The 16,881-nt window shown below is 34.3% G+C and overlaps 1 protein-coding gene across 1 annotated transcript; it reads right to left on the reverse strand.

Annotated features, from left to right (window-relative positions):
- Positions 1-4,272: 4,272 nt before the first annotated feature.
- Positions 4,273-14,581, reverse strand: LOC107772012 (OPA3-like protein). Its single transcript, XM_075223282.1, has 4 exons — positions 14,235-14,581; positions 12,160-12,294; positions 5,746-5,832; positions 4,273-4,836 (listed from the first exon to the last, which is right to left on the reverse strand). Exons 1-4 carry the CDS (start codon positions 14,361-14,363, stop codon positions 4,681-4,683), a joined length of 507 nt encoding a protein of 168 aa, XP_075079383.1. The 5' UTR covers positions 14,364-14,581; the 3' UTR covers positions 4,273-4,680.
- Between the last annotated feature and the right edge of the window lie 2,300 nt (positions 14,582-16,881).

The following is a 16,881-nucleotide window of genomic DNA, read 5'->3' on the forward strand; positions in this document are numbered from 1 at the left end:
CACCAATTGCACTAAGATATGGTACTTCAGGACCAAGAAGTTCTTCATTCTTTTCTTGAGGTCGAATCGGGTCCTTATTCACATCAAGTGATCGAACAATCATCGGAGTACTTAATGGATGTGCTCCATCCATGTACAACCGTTTCAATACCTTTTTAATGTAGGCAGATTGATGAACAAAAATCCCATTTGTCAAATGTTCAATTTGCAAACCGAGGCATAATTTTGTCTTTCCGAGATCTTTCATCTCGAATTCCTTCTTTAAATAATCATTTGCCTTTTGGAGTTCTGTAGGAGTTCCAATAAGGTTTATGTCATCGACATATATGGCAAGTACAACAAATTCTGATGTTGTTTTCTTTATATAAACACATGGACAAATGGCATTATTTATATAACCCTCCTTTAATAAATTACTCATTAAGACGGTTATACCACATTCTTTTTGATTGCTTTAGACCATACAAAGATCTTTGCAATTTGATTGAAAATATTTCCCGGGACTTTGAATTCTGTGCATTAGGCATTTTAAATCCCTCGGGAATTTTCATGTATATCTTATTATCAAGTGAGTCGTAAAGGTAGGCTGTAACTACATCCATTAAATGCATGTCAAGCTTTTCATGGACAACAAAACTAATGAGATAACGGAATATTATAACATCCATAACAGGAGAATATGTCTCTTCATAATCGACACCAGACCTTTGTGAAAATCCTTGTGCAACAAGGCGTACCTTATATCTTTGTACCTCATTTTTCTCATTCCTTTTGCGTACAAAGACCCATTTATAGCCAACAGGCTTAACATCATTAGGTGTTTGGACTACAGGCCCAAAAACTTCACGTTTTGCAAGTGAACTTAACTCTAATTGGATTGCTTCTTGTCATTTTGGCCAATCAAATCTTTGTCGATATTCTCCAACAGATTGAGGTTCAAGATCCTCACTTTCTTGCATAATGCTAGATGCAACATTATATGCAAAGATGTAATCCACCATTATATCCATTCGATTCAAATTTCTCTCAATATCGATTGGATTTATTGATAGTTCCTTATTTTCTTGAGTCTCAGGCTCATTGATTTCTTCATGAATCTCAGGATTGGTTAAATCGTGAATTTCTTTATGAGACTCTTTCGTAGTGTCATCTTGATCATTTGTTTTCCTTTTTCTAGGATTTCGATCCTTAGAACCTAATGGTCTGCCACATTTAGGCGTGTTTTTGACTCATTAGCTATGACACTAGAAGATTGTCCAATAGGGACATCAATACGGATTGGAACATTCTCTGCAGGGATATGTGATTTTGTTATCCTTTTCAGATCCGTAAATGCATCTGGCATTTGATTTGCTATTTTCTGCAAATGGATAATCTTTTGCACCTCTGTATCACAAATAGAGGCACGTGGATCAAGATGAGACAATGATGTATTTTTTCACAAAATTTCACGTTTGGTTTCACTAATTTCTCCCCCTAATTTTGGGAAAATGCCTCATCGAATCGACAATCTGCAAAATGAGCAGTGAACAAATCTCCTGTTAATGTTTCAAGGTAGCGAATAATGGAGGGCGATTCAAGCCCAACATATATTCCTAACCTTCTTTGGGGGCCCATCTTGGTGCGATATGGGGGTGCTACAGGCACATATACAGCGCATCCAAAAATTCTTAGATGAGATATATTAGGTTCATGACCCAAAACTAATTGCAACGGGGAATATTTGTGATAATTTGTCGGTCTGAGACGAATTAGCATTGCTGCATGTAAAATGGCGTGACCCCAAACAGAAGTGGGCAACTTCGTTTTCATGAGTAACGGTCTTGCTATCAATTGCAGACGTTTAATTAAAGACTCTGCAAGGCCATTTTGAGTGTAAACATGAGCTACAGGATGTTCACTTCTATCCCAATTGCTAAGCAATAATCAATAAATGATTGGGATGAAAACTCAGCAGCATTATCAAGTCTAATAGACTTAATTGGATTATCGGAAAATTGTACCTATAATCGGATTATTTGTGCCATTAATTTTGTAAACGCGAGGTTGCGAGATGACAATAGGCATACATGAGACCATCTAGAAGATGCATCTATTAAGACCATAAAATATCTAAACGACCCACTAGGTGGGTGAATAGGTCCACAAATGTCCCTTTGTATACGTTCTAAAAACGTAGGGGACTCAATCCCAACCTTTGTTGGTGATGGTCTTATAATTAACTTGCCTTGATAACAAGAAGTGCAAGAAAATTCATTATTTAAAAGAATTTTCAAATTCTTTAATGGATGCCCATTTGAGTTTTCTATGATTCGTCTCATCATAATTGATCCAGGATGGCCCAATCGATCATGCCAAAGTACAAAAGTATTGGAAGCAGTAACCTTTTGGTTTAAGGTAGAATGTGCCTCAATTGCACTAATTTTTGTCCAATACAGGCCACAAGATAAAGATGAGAACTTCTCAATAATTCTTTTCTGGCCAGAGACATTCTTGGTAATGATGAGATATTCCATATTATTCTCATCTATTGTCTCAATATGAAATGAGAGAAAGGTGAGATTCTCATCTAGTAATATCTGCCTTACACATACTTAAATGAGAGAAATATTTCTTCTCTTTGAATATTGCATGTGTCGTACATGAATCAATTAAGCAAATATTTTTATAATTGAACTTTGATCCAAGTTTGCTTTGAAAGATATCCATATTTACTTAATTTTCTCAAAGATCTTCGTGAGATGGTAGAGTCTCGTGCTGATAACGTATTATAAAATATAACCCAAAATAACAATATAGAACAAGCAAAAACAAACTAAGAGATATAGAGAGAAAGAGAGGAAGAGAGATTCTTATTTCTTCTTCAATTGTTTGTATTTTCCTATCTATTACAAGGCATTTATATAGGCATAAAAGTGAAGAAAATATGTCATGGAGTCATTGAACATACAAAATATGTCATTGAATATGTCATTAAACATTTGAGATGAAGATCATGGAAGAAGAGTAGACATCCAACATAATGTGATATTTATCATAACATATTAGCTTTTAACATTATCGGGGGAACAGGATTTTTGAGAGAAGAAAACAAAATTAAGAGGAAGGTCAAACAAAAATTAGTGAAGAGATTTCAGAGAGTTTCAAAAGAGCTTTAGGAGAGACGAAGGTTCAGTTCGAGTTTGGGGATCCAGTTCGCGGTTACAATTTTTGCTCATATGTTGTAATTGTCGGATTTTTCTCAAAATATATTGAAAAGCTTCACTGCAAAGGTTTTTATTCCTCTCTTGCTTAGTTATTTTATGTGAACAATAATCTGTGGAAGATTTTAGTTCTATTGTAGATTTGTTTGTTGAGATACAAGCTACTGTTTTAGCATTGCTTTTAAATATGAAAATCTCTACGTTACTTTTGAATATGAAGATTTCTTAGTCACAATGTTTAGCTTCTGTAAAATATAAAGCATTCTTGAAGGAGTTGTTTCTAACTAAAATAAGTTGTAGTAAATATAGTTTCATTAGTTTGTCAGATTATTTATCGTAATTGCTTTAGAGTGATGTTAGCTATTTTAATTCAGTTTGGGGACATAGATACTTTTTATTTCACCATAAGAAAAATAGTCAAGAATTCCATAAGTTTTCTTTTATTTTTACTTCTTTTTTTTGTAAGAAACTTTACTACATTGTAAGAAATTTTGGCTTTGCTCTAATAACAGGCAAGTCTGCAGAATCAGTTTAATGGAATTTTCTATGGCTTCTCTCAAAGCTTAATTCACCTTTGCTCTAAATAATAATTATAAATATGTTTAGTTTTATGTAGTTTGAACATTTTTCTTACATTATTGCTGAGGCATTACTGGGAAGTTATTAGTAGCTAGGTTGTATGGATTTAAAAGTACTAACCAAATAGTGGGTTACAAAAAAAAGATTCTACGCTCAAAGTTATTGAAGCTATAAGTTGGCTCATTTTTCCCGTAAAATAAATACGGTACATCAACTCCAAAAATATTAAGCCGAATAATAGAAATATACAATTAAATATCTCAAATATAAAAGAGACAAAATAATTAAATATTCTAAAATACGCTATTAGCTCATGTGTTCATACTCGAACCTTGGATTGATACGCTTAAAAAATAAAAGGATCATGTGCGCATTCTGTGCCTTGATACCTTTTAACTTCACAATAATTATGCTTTCACCATGTGTACATTTTCGTACCTTTGTTTAACATCCAACTTCAAAGAAGAATACCTCGTGTGCATACTGCATCTTGATGAAAACAGTTAATAAAATATAATAATTAATTAAGCGGTAGTAGGCAAACCACAACCAATAAATTACAAGAATAGCCATCAATTGATTTAAGCCTTACATAGTCAATAAAAGAGACTGTGCTAGAACCACGGGACTCGATGGGTGCCTTACACCTTCCCATTGGTCAACAGAATTCCTTACTCAGTCTTCTGTTTTCGTAGACCATAAATTAAGAGTCAAACCTTCCTTTTGAAAGAGGATTCAAATAAAAGGTGACCTGAAACACTAAAACTCAATTCCAATTGGTGACTCCAAATAATAAATAATCCCTTTTTAAAAAAGAGACATCAACTCTTTACGTTGCTCGAACTGTAGAGGGGTCTTACAATGTCAATGTGTATGTTAGCACAACAGTAGCAGATGATCAACCAGCTTTCACTTTGTCTTTAGTACTTTCTGCATTCCCGATGCTAAAGATACTACTCAATCCTCGTGTTTTGGCATGTCGCTCCAGTTCAATAACTCTGTTCTTAAGAAACTCAATCTCTCTACTCAGCTCTTCATCTCGCTGCTTCATTGCCTAGAAAAGCAAAGAATTTATGAATTAGTTTAACATGGAAATATAATAGGGGGCTGTGATATCCGTGATATTAGTTCCTTGCAATAGAAATTTTTAGTAACATATCTCCTCAATTAAGACAACATTTGTATCTCTGCTCATGAACCATGAGTAAAATGCTTAGCTCATTGCAGTATTAAAGAAAATAAGGTTGAAATAAGTGGCGGAGGGGGTTCAAAAAAAGGAAAAAGTTAAAGAAGGTTGTAGCCGGTGGGAATAGAACCAATGACCTTACAAAGGTTTTGAACCCCCTTGACCACTAAACTATGCTTCTGGGCTGTGTCAAGGGGATTCAAAACATAATATATAAAGGTAAAAAACAAATTTTGCAGTATAAGTTTTCGACGAAGGGAGTTCGATGAACACCCTTTCGCTCCCTAAATCCGCCCCTGGTTGAAACAGTAAATAAGGTGAAAAAAATAAAAAATAAAAACAGCTCTAAAAAGTTTCAAGTATAGCACACCACCAAGTGAAAAGGTAAATTCACATTCATTGATGGTTTCATTTATCCAGTTGAAAACTATGTAAGTTCAATATTAAGTGTTTCTGACTAGGTGCGGTGTGGAGAAAATCTCAAACAACCTAAACTTACGACAGGAAATTAAGTCGTTAACTCAAAATCTAATAATACGTCATAGTGAAGACACTCACCTAAACCTGATCTTATCCATGTGGAGAGCAATAATAATTAAATACGTGCTTATTTTTAGCATCTCAGTTGAGATGTTTCCTCTCGATCTTTAAATTCATTTCTATGAGTTCTATGGAGAATATTTTATCTATTTTCATAAAGAAAATAGGGTGTAGGGAGAGGGACGTGGTAAATTTTTCAGGCACAAGAAGATCATTGTTATGAATGTCGATATGCACCTCTAGTTCCTGCTTTCGAAGTTCCTCCTTTCTAGCTTCAGATCTGGAACTTCTTTGCACCTCAAAGATAACAGCAGCTCCAGCCACCTAATTAAACAGATTTTTAACAAAAAAGAAGCATAAGTTGATGGATTCTGCCTTTGGTGGAGAAAGAAGAGAAGACTGAACAAGGTAATCCTATCCACATTCTAAAAGGAGCAGCTACGACATTCTGCTGCAGATCAAGCAAATCCAAATTTCACTTTTCAGTTCACATCTATACACGTAGTGTTTTCGGTGATGCCAAATATGTATGGGAAACCAAAAAAAAGAGAAGGAAAACGAAGAAGGTGCCACACCAGCCCATCTTCAAGTTAGCTTCACTCAACCAAATCAAGCCATCTTGAGCAGTTGGGATTTGGATTCATAAATTGTAGGTTTCCATCGTACTAGAGAGGCAGTTTGATAACCCAACTACACGAGCTCCGTAACAGAAACAGAAACATACGATCACATGATGCCAGTTCAAATGCTTTCAAAGTTTTAGTTTGTCACTGGATATGAAATTTTCTAACGGATCAGATATCAAATAGTAACAGTAGATTCACAATTAGAAGGCACCATATTGATACATTTAACCAACACTTCCTCCGTCCCAGTTTGTGTGATTAGTTTGATTTGGCTCAATTATTAAGATAAAAGCTGAAACGTGAACCATTTACTATTTGTAAAGAAACATGTGAAGCCATTTTTAATTTTGTGCTGCAGAATAGTGGCCTAGATGAGCATGGACTAACGGTCAATGAAGCTGGAACGAGAACCATAGGAGCATAGGGTTCAAATCCTAACAGAGGCAAAAGGCACAGTGGTTTCTTCTCATTTGTTCAGCCTAAACCTTGACGGGTAGAGTTACTCACTACCTATACCGGTGGAAAGATGCAAGTATCAATATCTATATATTATATTAAAAGGAGAGGAATAAGCCCTCTCCTTAAGCCAAGTGACAGCCTAGAAAAAAGTCACATAGCATAAGTAGTTAATAATTAGTTATCTATATATTATTAAAAGGAGAGGAATAAGCCCTCTCCTTAAGCCAAGTGGCAGCCTAGAAAAAGCCACATAGCATAAGTAGTTAATAATTAGTTATTTGGTTAATAATTAGTTATTGGTTATTGGTTTTGAATTTAAATTTCTATAAAATAATAAAATAAAATATTTTATAATAAAAACGAAAATTAAAAAAACTGTCCATTCAAATTGGAGAGTAGTTTCAAGTTGGAGTTTTAAAATTATTTTAAAATAAAAAATTAAAATTACACAAAAAAAAAAAGAACTGCCAATTTAAAATTTCTTTGTTTTTTTTAATATTTTTTTTTTCTTTTTAAAAGGAGAGGAAAAGTCCTTCTCCTTAAGCCAAGTGACAGCCTAGGAAAAAGCCACATGGCATAAGTAGTTAATACTTAGTTATTTGGTTAATAATTAGTTATTGGTTATTCTTTTTGAATTTAAATATCTATAAAATAAGAAAATAAAATATTTTATAATAAAAAACGAAAATTAAAAAAATTGTCCATTCAAATTGGAGGGTAGTTTCAAGTTGGAGTTTTAAAATTATTTTAAAATAAAAAACTAAAATTACAAAAAAAATAAAAAAACTGCCAATTTAAAATTTCTTTGTTTTTTATATTGGTGGCCATATCCTTTCTTGGAACTTAACACTCCATGGGCACCTTTGTGGTATCTTGGTTTGGCTGCGGTCCACATCCCCTGTTATGGAATATATGCTCTGCTAATCAAAGCAAAGGGCCGACTGTTCTCGAGAATGTTTCCACAGACATTTCTTAGGTCATATTATTGATCTTCCTGCCGTTTATGAAAACGCAAAAAGGCCCAACAGCCCCTAAACTTGCATCAGATTTTAAAGCCGGAACATCAACTTTGGTCCTTTACTTAATGATTGAGTACTATTAAACACATATGACCTTCGTGGTGTTCAATTGCTACTGATGTGGAAACAGCCTCTTTGAGCCGAGGGTCTCCTGGAAACAGCCTATCTGTCCCTCGGGGTAGAGGTAAGGTCTGCGTACATATTACCCTCCCCAGACCCCACTTGTGGAATTACACTGGGTTGTTGTTGTTGTTGTTGTTGTTTTGTTTTTTATAAGTTTTGTTTTTCTTTTTAAAAATAAAAAGTTTATTTATTCAAAAAATATTATTGAGAATAATAGAATAAAATATAAAATAAAAAAAATATGTATCATCTATTATATTATAAAAAGAAAGTAGCATACAAAAATTAAAATAAAGTAACATGCTAATAAAAGTTTCTATTAACAATTCAATAATACTAAATATTGGATATATATTATTAAAAGGAGAGGGAAAAGCACAAGTTAGTTAGGTTGGGTAATAATTATTTTTTTTTATTAAAAAAATTGCAAGCAACAAAATAAAATTTTAAATAAATATCTCTATTATAGAAGTAATGTGAAAGTATTTTAATAACACTCAAAAATATTACCTGAATATTTAAATAAATATCTCTATTATATCTATATCTATATCTATAAATTATTAAAAGGAGAGGAAAAGCGCTCTCCTTAAGCCAAGTGGCAACCTAGAAAAAAGCCACATGGCATAAGTAGTTAAAAATTCGTTATCTAGTCTAGTTGAATAGTCAAGGTTAAGCCTGGACACCACCGTTATTAAAATGAATTAAAAAATGGCGGAGAAGATGATAAAATAGTACAGAGAGTTTAAAAACAAGGTCGGAATTTTGAAACTTTTTGCGGTATGTAACTATGTGTAATGTATTCAAAGTTTCTAATCAAAAGTGGAGAACATTTTCAGACAACTGAAAAAGGAATGTAAAGCAAGATTTTCGGTAGATGGAGCACTAGAAACTATATGAACGCACTTTAATAAATACTCCCTCGTTTTAATTTTTGTGAACCTATTTGACTGGGCACGGAGTTTAAGAGAAAAAAGAAGACTTTTAAACTTGTGGTGTAAAATGAGGCACATATATTTTGTGTGGCTATAAATCATTGCATAAAGGTAAATTGTTTCCAAATGAGGAAAGGGGTCGTTCTTTTTGACATGAACTAAAAAAGAAATAAGTTCACATAAACTGAAACGGATGGAGTATAACATATAACACAATTGAAACATAGCATCAAACACACAGGCCAAGGTGGAGGGCTGCCTTTTGGGATGACAAGTGGATAGGACATGGTCCTCTAGAAGATCAGTATCCTGATCTGTTTCTGACAGCATCAAACACACATGCAAAGGTGGAAGAAATAAGCGGACAACAGGGCTGTAATTTGAACTTCAGAAGGATGCTCAATGACTGGGATGACAGAGTTGCTGCATTGTTAAATCAACTTGATCATTTGCAAGGCCTCAGAGGATGCGAGGATTCCCTGGTATGGAAAGGGTCAAGTGCTAGGCTTTTCTCAGTGAATTCAGCTTACAAAAGTCAAATGGACAACATCCACATTGGTAGAGGCCGCCTTGGAAACAGATTTGGAAGGTAAATGTACCCTCTAAGGTGCTAGTCTTCGTCTAGTTAGTGGCTAGACAAGCTTGTCTGACACATGAAAAACTAATGAGGAGGGTTTATTATCTGAGTTCCAGATGTTATTTAAGTGAAAGGGAGGCTGAAGATAACTCTCATTTGTTCCTACACTGTGTGGTTACTTCTCATTTGTGGCACTTGTTTCTGAGTATAGTCAGAATGAATTGGGTCATGCCAAAGGATACAACTGACCTCTTGAGATGTTGGAGTGGTATGACTGATGGTGTTAGGCAAAAGAAATGGTGGCAGATGATCCCAACCTGTATTTGGTGGACTGTCTTGAATGAAAGGAACTCCAGATGTTTTGAGGAGTGCCCTATTTATGTTGGAAGAAAGAAAGTGGTATATTTTGGGGATTTTGTTGACAAATTCTCCAAAAGGCTACAGGGCTAGCAAGGAAAAATCTTATCTTTTGGTGGCAGAGCAGTTTTAATCAAAGCCGTGCTGCTTTCTTTACCTCTCCATGTTTTATCTGTGACTCAAGGGCTCACCCTGTTTCCAAAAATGGGCTGCAGGACAATCTCATACTTGGAAGAGAATTTTGGGGCTCAGAAAGGAATGTGAACAGTTTATTCTCCGGAAAGTTGCTACCGGAGATCTCTCCTTTTGGTGGGAGAATTGGGTGGGACTAGGCCCCCTAGCTCAATTCTTTCCTCATTCCTATAAATCCAAGAAAATTAGAGTGGCTGAATTTATGGAGGATAGAACAAGAAATTTGGCCAAACTACACGAGCATCTTCCTGATCATCTAGTGTCAAAAATTCAGGGGGTCACAATTCATGAAGAGTCTAACAACTTTCCAGTTTGGACACTTGACCAGCAAGGGCTTTTTTCTTGCAAATCAGCTTGGAAAACTTTGAGGAGGACCAAGAATGTCACTCTTTCTACAACCAAGATATGGCATCACAAAGTTCCTTTCAAAGTTTCCTTTTTTATGCTCAGATTATTATCCCATAAATTGCCTACTGATGATGTTTTGCCAAGGAATCATTGGACCTTCTAAGTGTCTTTGTTGTATAAATGCAGATACAAAGAGTATTGATCATTTATTCAATAATGGGGACCTAATTTTCTCTGGAACTTGTGGGGTTAGCTTAAATCAAAGTAGTATTAGATCAACTCTGATGAAGTGGTGGCTCATGAAACCAAAAAACAGGGTACAATCTTTTCTGCTCCAATGCTTACCTTCAGTCATCTGCTGGGAGTTGTGGAAAGCAAGGTGTAGCTCCAAATATGAGGATACAAGATGTACTCCAGGGAGAATTATAAATCAAGTTATCTACTAAATGAAATTACTGATTTCTTCCCAATTTCCTTCACTTGTATTGGATGAGCAATGGCATGTTGCAAGTGATCAAGTTGAAAAACTTATGCCTAAGCTTGATATTCAGTGTTTGAAATGGATCAATCCCAATCCTTTGATGTATAAATTAAACATTGATGGGTGCAGTAAAGGCAACCCAGGCAGAGAAGGAGGTGGTGGTATTTTGAGAGATGATAAGGGTCAGCTAGTCATGGCATATGCAAATTATTTTGGGGCATGTTCCAACTTCTAACAATGTGGCAGAGGCTCTAGAAGTGCTTATGGGAGTTCAATGGAGTATTAACATGGGCTGCTTGAATGTTATAGTTGAATCTAACTCTTTGGTCTATTGGAATGATTAACGGGACACATGCTATACCATGGCAAGTCAAACATATCATCAGGAAGATTTTTAGAGCTAAAAGTGCGAGGTAATTTTGTTTTCCAGCATTGTTACAGGGAAGTGAACTGTATAGCTGACTTTTTAGCTAACTTTGGAGAGCACACAATGCAAAGTTCATTCTTCACACAGGATTTAACTCTCCCTTTGAAAGCTAAAAACAATTTGAAGAATGGCATCAATGGCATACTAGTCCTTCAGATCAAAGCGCAAAGAAGAAACTTCACTTTTGATTACGGGTAGTTACAATAATATATTTCTATGGTTTTTAACTAACTTTAACCTAGAATACAAAGTTCATAGTGTAAAGGAGGAGAGTTCCTTTATTTTGTTGTATTCTGAACACTTATGTAATTGTATTGGAGACTAGGGTCTACATCCTCCTCCATGTACTCTTTTTATGTTATAATTCACTAGTCGGGGTGTCTGCCTAAACCTCCCCCCACCCCCACCCCCACCACCACAATGGTGGCTTTTGACAAAAAAAAATGCCCTGTAAATGATAGTGACTCCATACTTGACATCATAGAATCCTTGTAAGTTTTTGTTGTAGGGGGATTCTTATCTTTTTGTTTTTTCTCTTGGAGTATGTATTTTGTCACTTCTAACTGCACAATCTTTGTGCTGTTCTTTCTGAAATAAATAACATAATTGAAACATATATGCTGCCAGTAACATGACCATATTAGACATATAAAGTCAACATCTTTTACGCTTTGGTGCACATATATAAAAGAGACAACTTGGTTGTTACAACAAATCAATATTTCGGGTACTTAAGAGTTCAGTGATTTTGGATTATTCAGTGATACCGATTTCAGAAGACATCAGTGTTCAGATTTCAATTTTAAAAACTAGCTGCTTGATATATGAATTCTGAAGCATAAGATGCCATGCATTCTGCATTACACCTAGAATATTAAATTAAGTTTTGGATAACTAACATCCTGGCTACGGTCCACTATGAAAATATGTAAAAGAACTTGTTGGTTGCATCATAAGTGGAATAGGACATAAACAAGGGTGCTCAGTGCTCTCATCAGTAAATAAATCAGCATCTCCAAACACATTGTCATGATGATCAATAATCATTATCCCTACGAGAAAATATCTGTGCAATATAACAAATTAAGGACATAGAGACAACATTACCGAGAACACAAAGAGTTCACCTAGAAGATCAGCAGCAGCTTGAACTGCCTTTTCTTCATTTAGAGGGCGAATTGCAACATCAGTTGCATGACCATATATACGTCTTTGCAACTTCGTTGAGAATCTATGGTTTGCCTGGATTAAAAAGGGAAAAAAAGAAAGAAAGAAATCAAATATGCATATATTCCATGAATTTCCATTTCCAATTACCTTCATTTCTAATGGACAAGAGGAATTATATCAACTTAGATCACACATCCCGGAAAAATAATGCAACACTGAAGCACAACTCAAGGATATTAAGTTCCATGGATGTGACAATTTTGACTGTGTGCCTGCATATGTTTTTTCTTTTTTTTTTCTTGCTCTGACAGTATCTAAGGCCATCTTGCGAGCACCTCGACTATTCCACCGGGTACTTGCTAGTCGAGCTTTGTCTTTGTTTTGTTACAACTACTTTAGTACACCACTTAGTGTCTTTCGTGTGTTTTCGTCTTCCTAGACTTCTGCTATTACGTGATGTTGCCTTCGTTTTGGTTTTCTAATTGCAGTACCTAGTGTTAGTTTTGTGTTTTGGCTTGGTTTTCTAATTTGTTTGCTTGCCATTTCCCCTCCCCTATTATCTTTTCTGAGCCGAGGCTCTACCGGAAATAGCCTCTCTATCTTTTAAAGGTAGGGATAAGGTCTGCGCACAGACTACACTCCTAGACCATATTTATAGAAATACGCTTGGTTTGTTGTTATTGTTATTGTTGCACTGATTCTTTAGTATTTACAAGATTAGGATTTTATTATTTTTCTGTGAATAATACCACCGTGCAATGAGATAGTAAGATTAGATTGTTGAATGTCTTATTCCTTATTCCTACTGACTTATTACTTTTAAAATTGAGATCATTCATTGAAATTTTAATGCATTCAGAGTTTGAAGAGTGTCCTAGCTAGTTTCTAAAATTCTAAGTTTAACAGAGGTAATGGGTGACTCTGTCGGAAAGGTTTAGGCAGATGGGAAGAAATCACCAAGTATTTTTTTTCTCTGTTGTGATTTGCAACGTGGTTTCCAAGGTTTGCATCCACCTCATTGACTATTAAGCTACCCCTTGCATGCAATTTTAAATGTGTCTTAACAAGTTTATGGAAGCTAATTAGTTGTTTTACTTTGAGCGTATTGAAGAATACTGCAAACAAGAATTGCTTAACTAAGGTAGCAGCAATAAGCCATTCTTTTCCCTTTTTTTGGGTGTATATTGCTCGCGAGCAGAGCGACGGTAAGTTAAACCTAATACTATCATGATCAGCCTTCGACGCTTATCTCCTTGTCTTCAAATTTATAAACTATAACTTACTTTGACGTTTTCAATTTCCTATAGAATCATAATCCCTTTCCCTAGTCAAACAAGATGAACAAAAATGTATTTATCTATATTACAGTTTTGTATTTAACTAAATACACTTAGAATGCTTTTCTATTTGCTATTCTTTTAGGCCCTAGTGGTAAGAGCCATTGAGTGATGTGTAGTTAGGTGCACGTCATGAGTTTGAACCCTACACGTACAATAGTTTGGTACGTAAGTGGAGAAGGGTAGAATATAGATGGCCCATTATGCACGAGTTTTGAACTGCGGGCCACTGGTTGTCGGGGATTTGTTGGTTATCAAAAAAATCTTCGGTAAGTACTTTTTTAGCATCACCATTTTTAAGTTTCCTGATTCCAATCTATTAGGTAATTCCACCCGACGGTCAATTATTCATCCACCTACGATAATTATCTTCAAATTCAGGAAATGAGCTCAGTCAAGGAGACCTTTCAATCAAGTAACCGTTTGTGCGAAAGCTATGTAGTTTCACCACATAAGTAACCGCTTAAACTCAGAGTGATCTCAGTAATTATTAAAGGGGGATACTGTTTGACTCCTAAAATTTACATTTAATTTCTGAAAATCCTCCAATAATGAAAACTCCAGTTCTTTCTAAAAGTCATCTCTTTTTTTTTTTCCATTATCATCACTATTTACCATTGACCATTTGGTAAAATTGAAGGAATTGAAATTGAAGAAACGAAATAGAAACAAAACCTGGGCGATGTTGATGATGAAAGTTCGGAACCTAGGGTGATAGCCAGCCTCTTTCTTAATGCGACGGCCGATGGGTTTGCAGAAAGATCTGAGGGCAAGTGTCCCTAGCTTGAACACTGGTAGTATCATTCTTACTTCCTATATCTTCCCAAAACTAACAGAGAATTTTTGTAAAAGTACTGAAGAAATTGATGGAAACACAAGGGTTTTGATGAATGATGAGTCTCTGATTGGCACTCTCAATCATGGAAGGAAATGCTGACATGGGTTTTTGGAGAGACAATTCGTGCTTGGGGAAAAAGTAATCTGCGGGTTAAAGGCTTACAGCAAGACTTCTTTCTTTTTCACTTTTTTTCTTTTTATGCTAATGCGAGATTCAATTATTGGATTTAATAAATTCAAAATGTTTTATATAAATGCCGTTTGTCAATCCAAAAAAAGGAGGATATTTCAGATTTTACACTGTCCTCCCGCAGTCCCTCACTCAGTCGCAAATAGTATAAGGAAAGGTGTACACCTTGAACTAACCCTAAATTTGGTTCAAATTATTAGTATCCTTCCTAAATTATTTATCCCCTCAACTTGGCCTTTTGAGGGTCATTACCCCACTAAACGCTGATGTGGTAAAAAGTGTGGGTGCACTTGCCTGCCACGTGTATTTTTCTGTCTATGTGGCATTTTTCTGAAAAAATAAAATATTTTTTTACCTTTTTAAGAATATTACTTTTTTAGATAATTTTTTTCGAATAAAATTTATAATAAAACTTGGATGTAACTACATTATTTAGGCTAAATATTTTTCTTTGGCCAAAATTAATAAAGTTTTAGTTAATCTTTTTTTTTAAATTTGACCTGAAAATAAAGATTTATACAATTGAAATAAATAGTCAAGGTATCTAAAAAGTTATAAAAAAATGCATAGTTGAAATAAATTATCATTGCATCAAAAGAAGAAATAAAAGGAGTGTACAATTGCACTTGTAATTTCTTGCAATTGTACACTCTTTTTATTTCTTCTTTTGATGCAATGACTATTTATTTCAACTGTGTATTTTTACTTTTTTAGGTAAAATATATAAAATAAAAAAAATAGAGCACCGTAATTTAGAGCTATATAAAAAATTATAGCCAAATAACTAATTTCAAACTATGTATTTTTATAACTTTTAGATGTCTGACTATTTATTTCAATTGTATAAATCTTTATTTTCAGGTCAAATTCAAAAAAATAAATTAACTAAAACTTTATTATTTTTGGACAAATAAAAATATTTAGCCTAAATAATGTAGTCGTATCCAAGTTTTATTATAAATTGTATTCGGAAAAAATTATCTAAAAAATAATATTCTTAAAAATGTAAAAAAAAAATATTTTTCAAAAAAAATGTCACATAGACAGAAAAATCTACGTGGCAGGTGAGTGCACCCACACTTTTTGCCACATCAGCGTCTAGGAGGGTAATGGCTCTCAAAAGGACAAGTTGAGGGGGTAATTAAGACCGGGCATAGTTCGGGGAGGATATTTATAATCTGAGCCAAGTTTAGGGGTGGTTTAAGGTATTTTGACTATAAAATTCTATAGTGCATCATTAATGGAACAATTGATTTCCTTTTTTATTGTTTGTATTTAGTTTATCCACCAAAAAAGTAACTCTTTAAAATTGTAAAGAGACGTGATATACAAATAGCACGAAAAAGTGAAATTAAGCAAATTGCTTTAGTAAATGAAAACAAAAACTATGATAGTGTTTTGTGTATACACACTTAGGGAATTCATAATAAAATTGACTTTGATTTTTCTTAAAACTAAGATTTTGCTTCTTTTTTTTGGACAAATAAAAATATTTAGCCTAAATAATGTAGTCGTATCCAAGTTTTATTATAAATTGTATTCGGAAAAAATTATCTAAAAAATAATATTCTTAAAAATGTAAAAAAAAATATTTTTCAAAAAAAATGCCACATAGACAGAAAAATCCACGTGGCAGGTGAGTGCACCCACACTTTTTGCCACATCAGCGTCTAGGAGGGTAATGGCTCAAAAGGCCAAGTTGAGGGGGTAATTAAGACCGGACATAGTTCGGGGAGGATATTTATAATCTGAGCCAAGTTTAAGGGTGGTTTAAAGTATTTTGACTATAAAATTCTATAGTACATCATTAATGGAACAATTGATTTCCGTTTTTATTGTTTGTATTTAGTTTATCCGCCAAAAAAGTAACTCTTTAAAATTGTAAAGAGACGTGATATACAAATAGCACGAAAAAGTGAAATTAAGCAAATTGCTTTAGTAAATGAAAACAAAAACTATGATAGTGTTGTGTGTATACACACTTAGGGAATTCATAATAAAATTGACTTTGATTTTTCTTAAAACTAAGATTTTGCTTCTTTTTTTTGGCAATGGACGATTTTATTGATACAACAAGAACTAAGAGCTATTACAACGAGAGGTCAGTCTAGATAACAAAGTGCTTAGACCTCTCTTTCTAGTACATGTGAAACAAAAGAAGGAGGGGATACATAAGTATGCAAAAAGCAAAAAGTGCCCAAGTTACATCCATTCTTAGCTAATAGGCCGCTACTCCGTTAGCCTCTCTAAAGACGTGCTTCAAAGGTGGATCATTCACCTTCCCCAATAGGTACC

Source organism: Nicotiana tabacum, chromosome 10 (genome assembly GCF_000715075.1).
Source record: "Nicotiana tabacum cultivar K326 chromosome 10, ASM71507v2, whole genome shotgun sequence".
Taxonomy (NCBI): Eukaryota; Viridiplantae; Streptophyta; class Magnoliopsida; order Solanales; family Solanaceae; genus Nicotiana; species Nicotiana tabacum.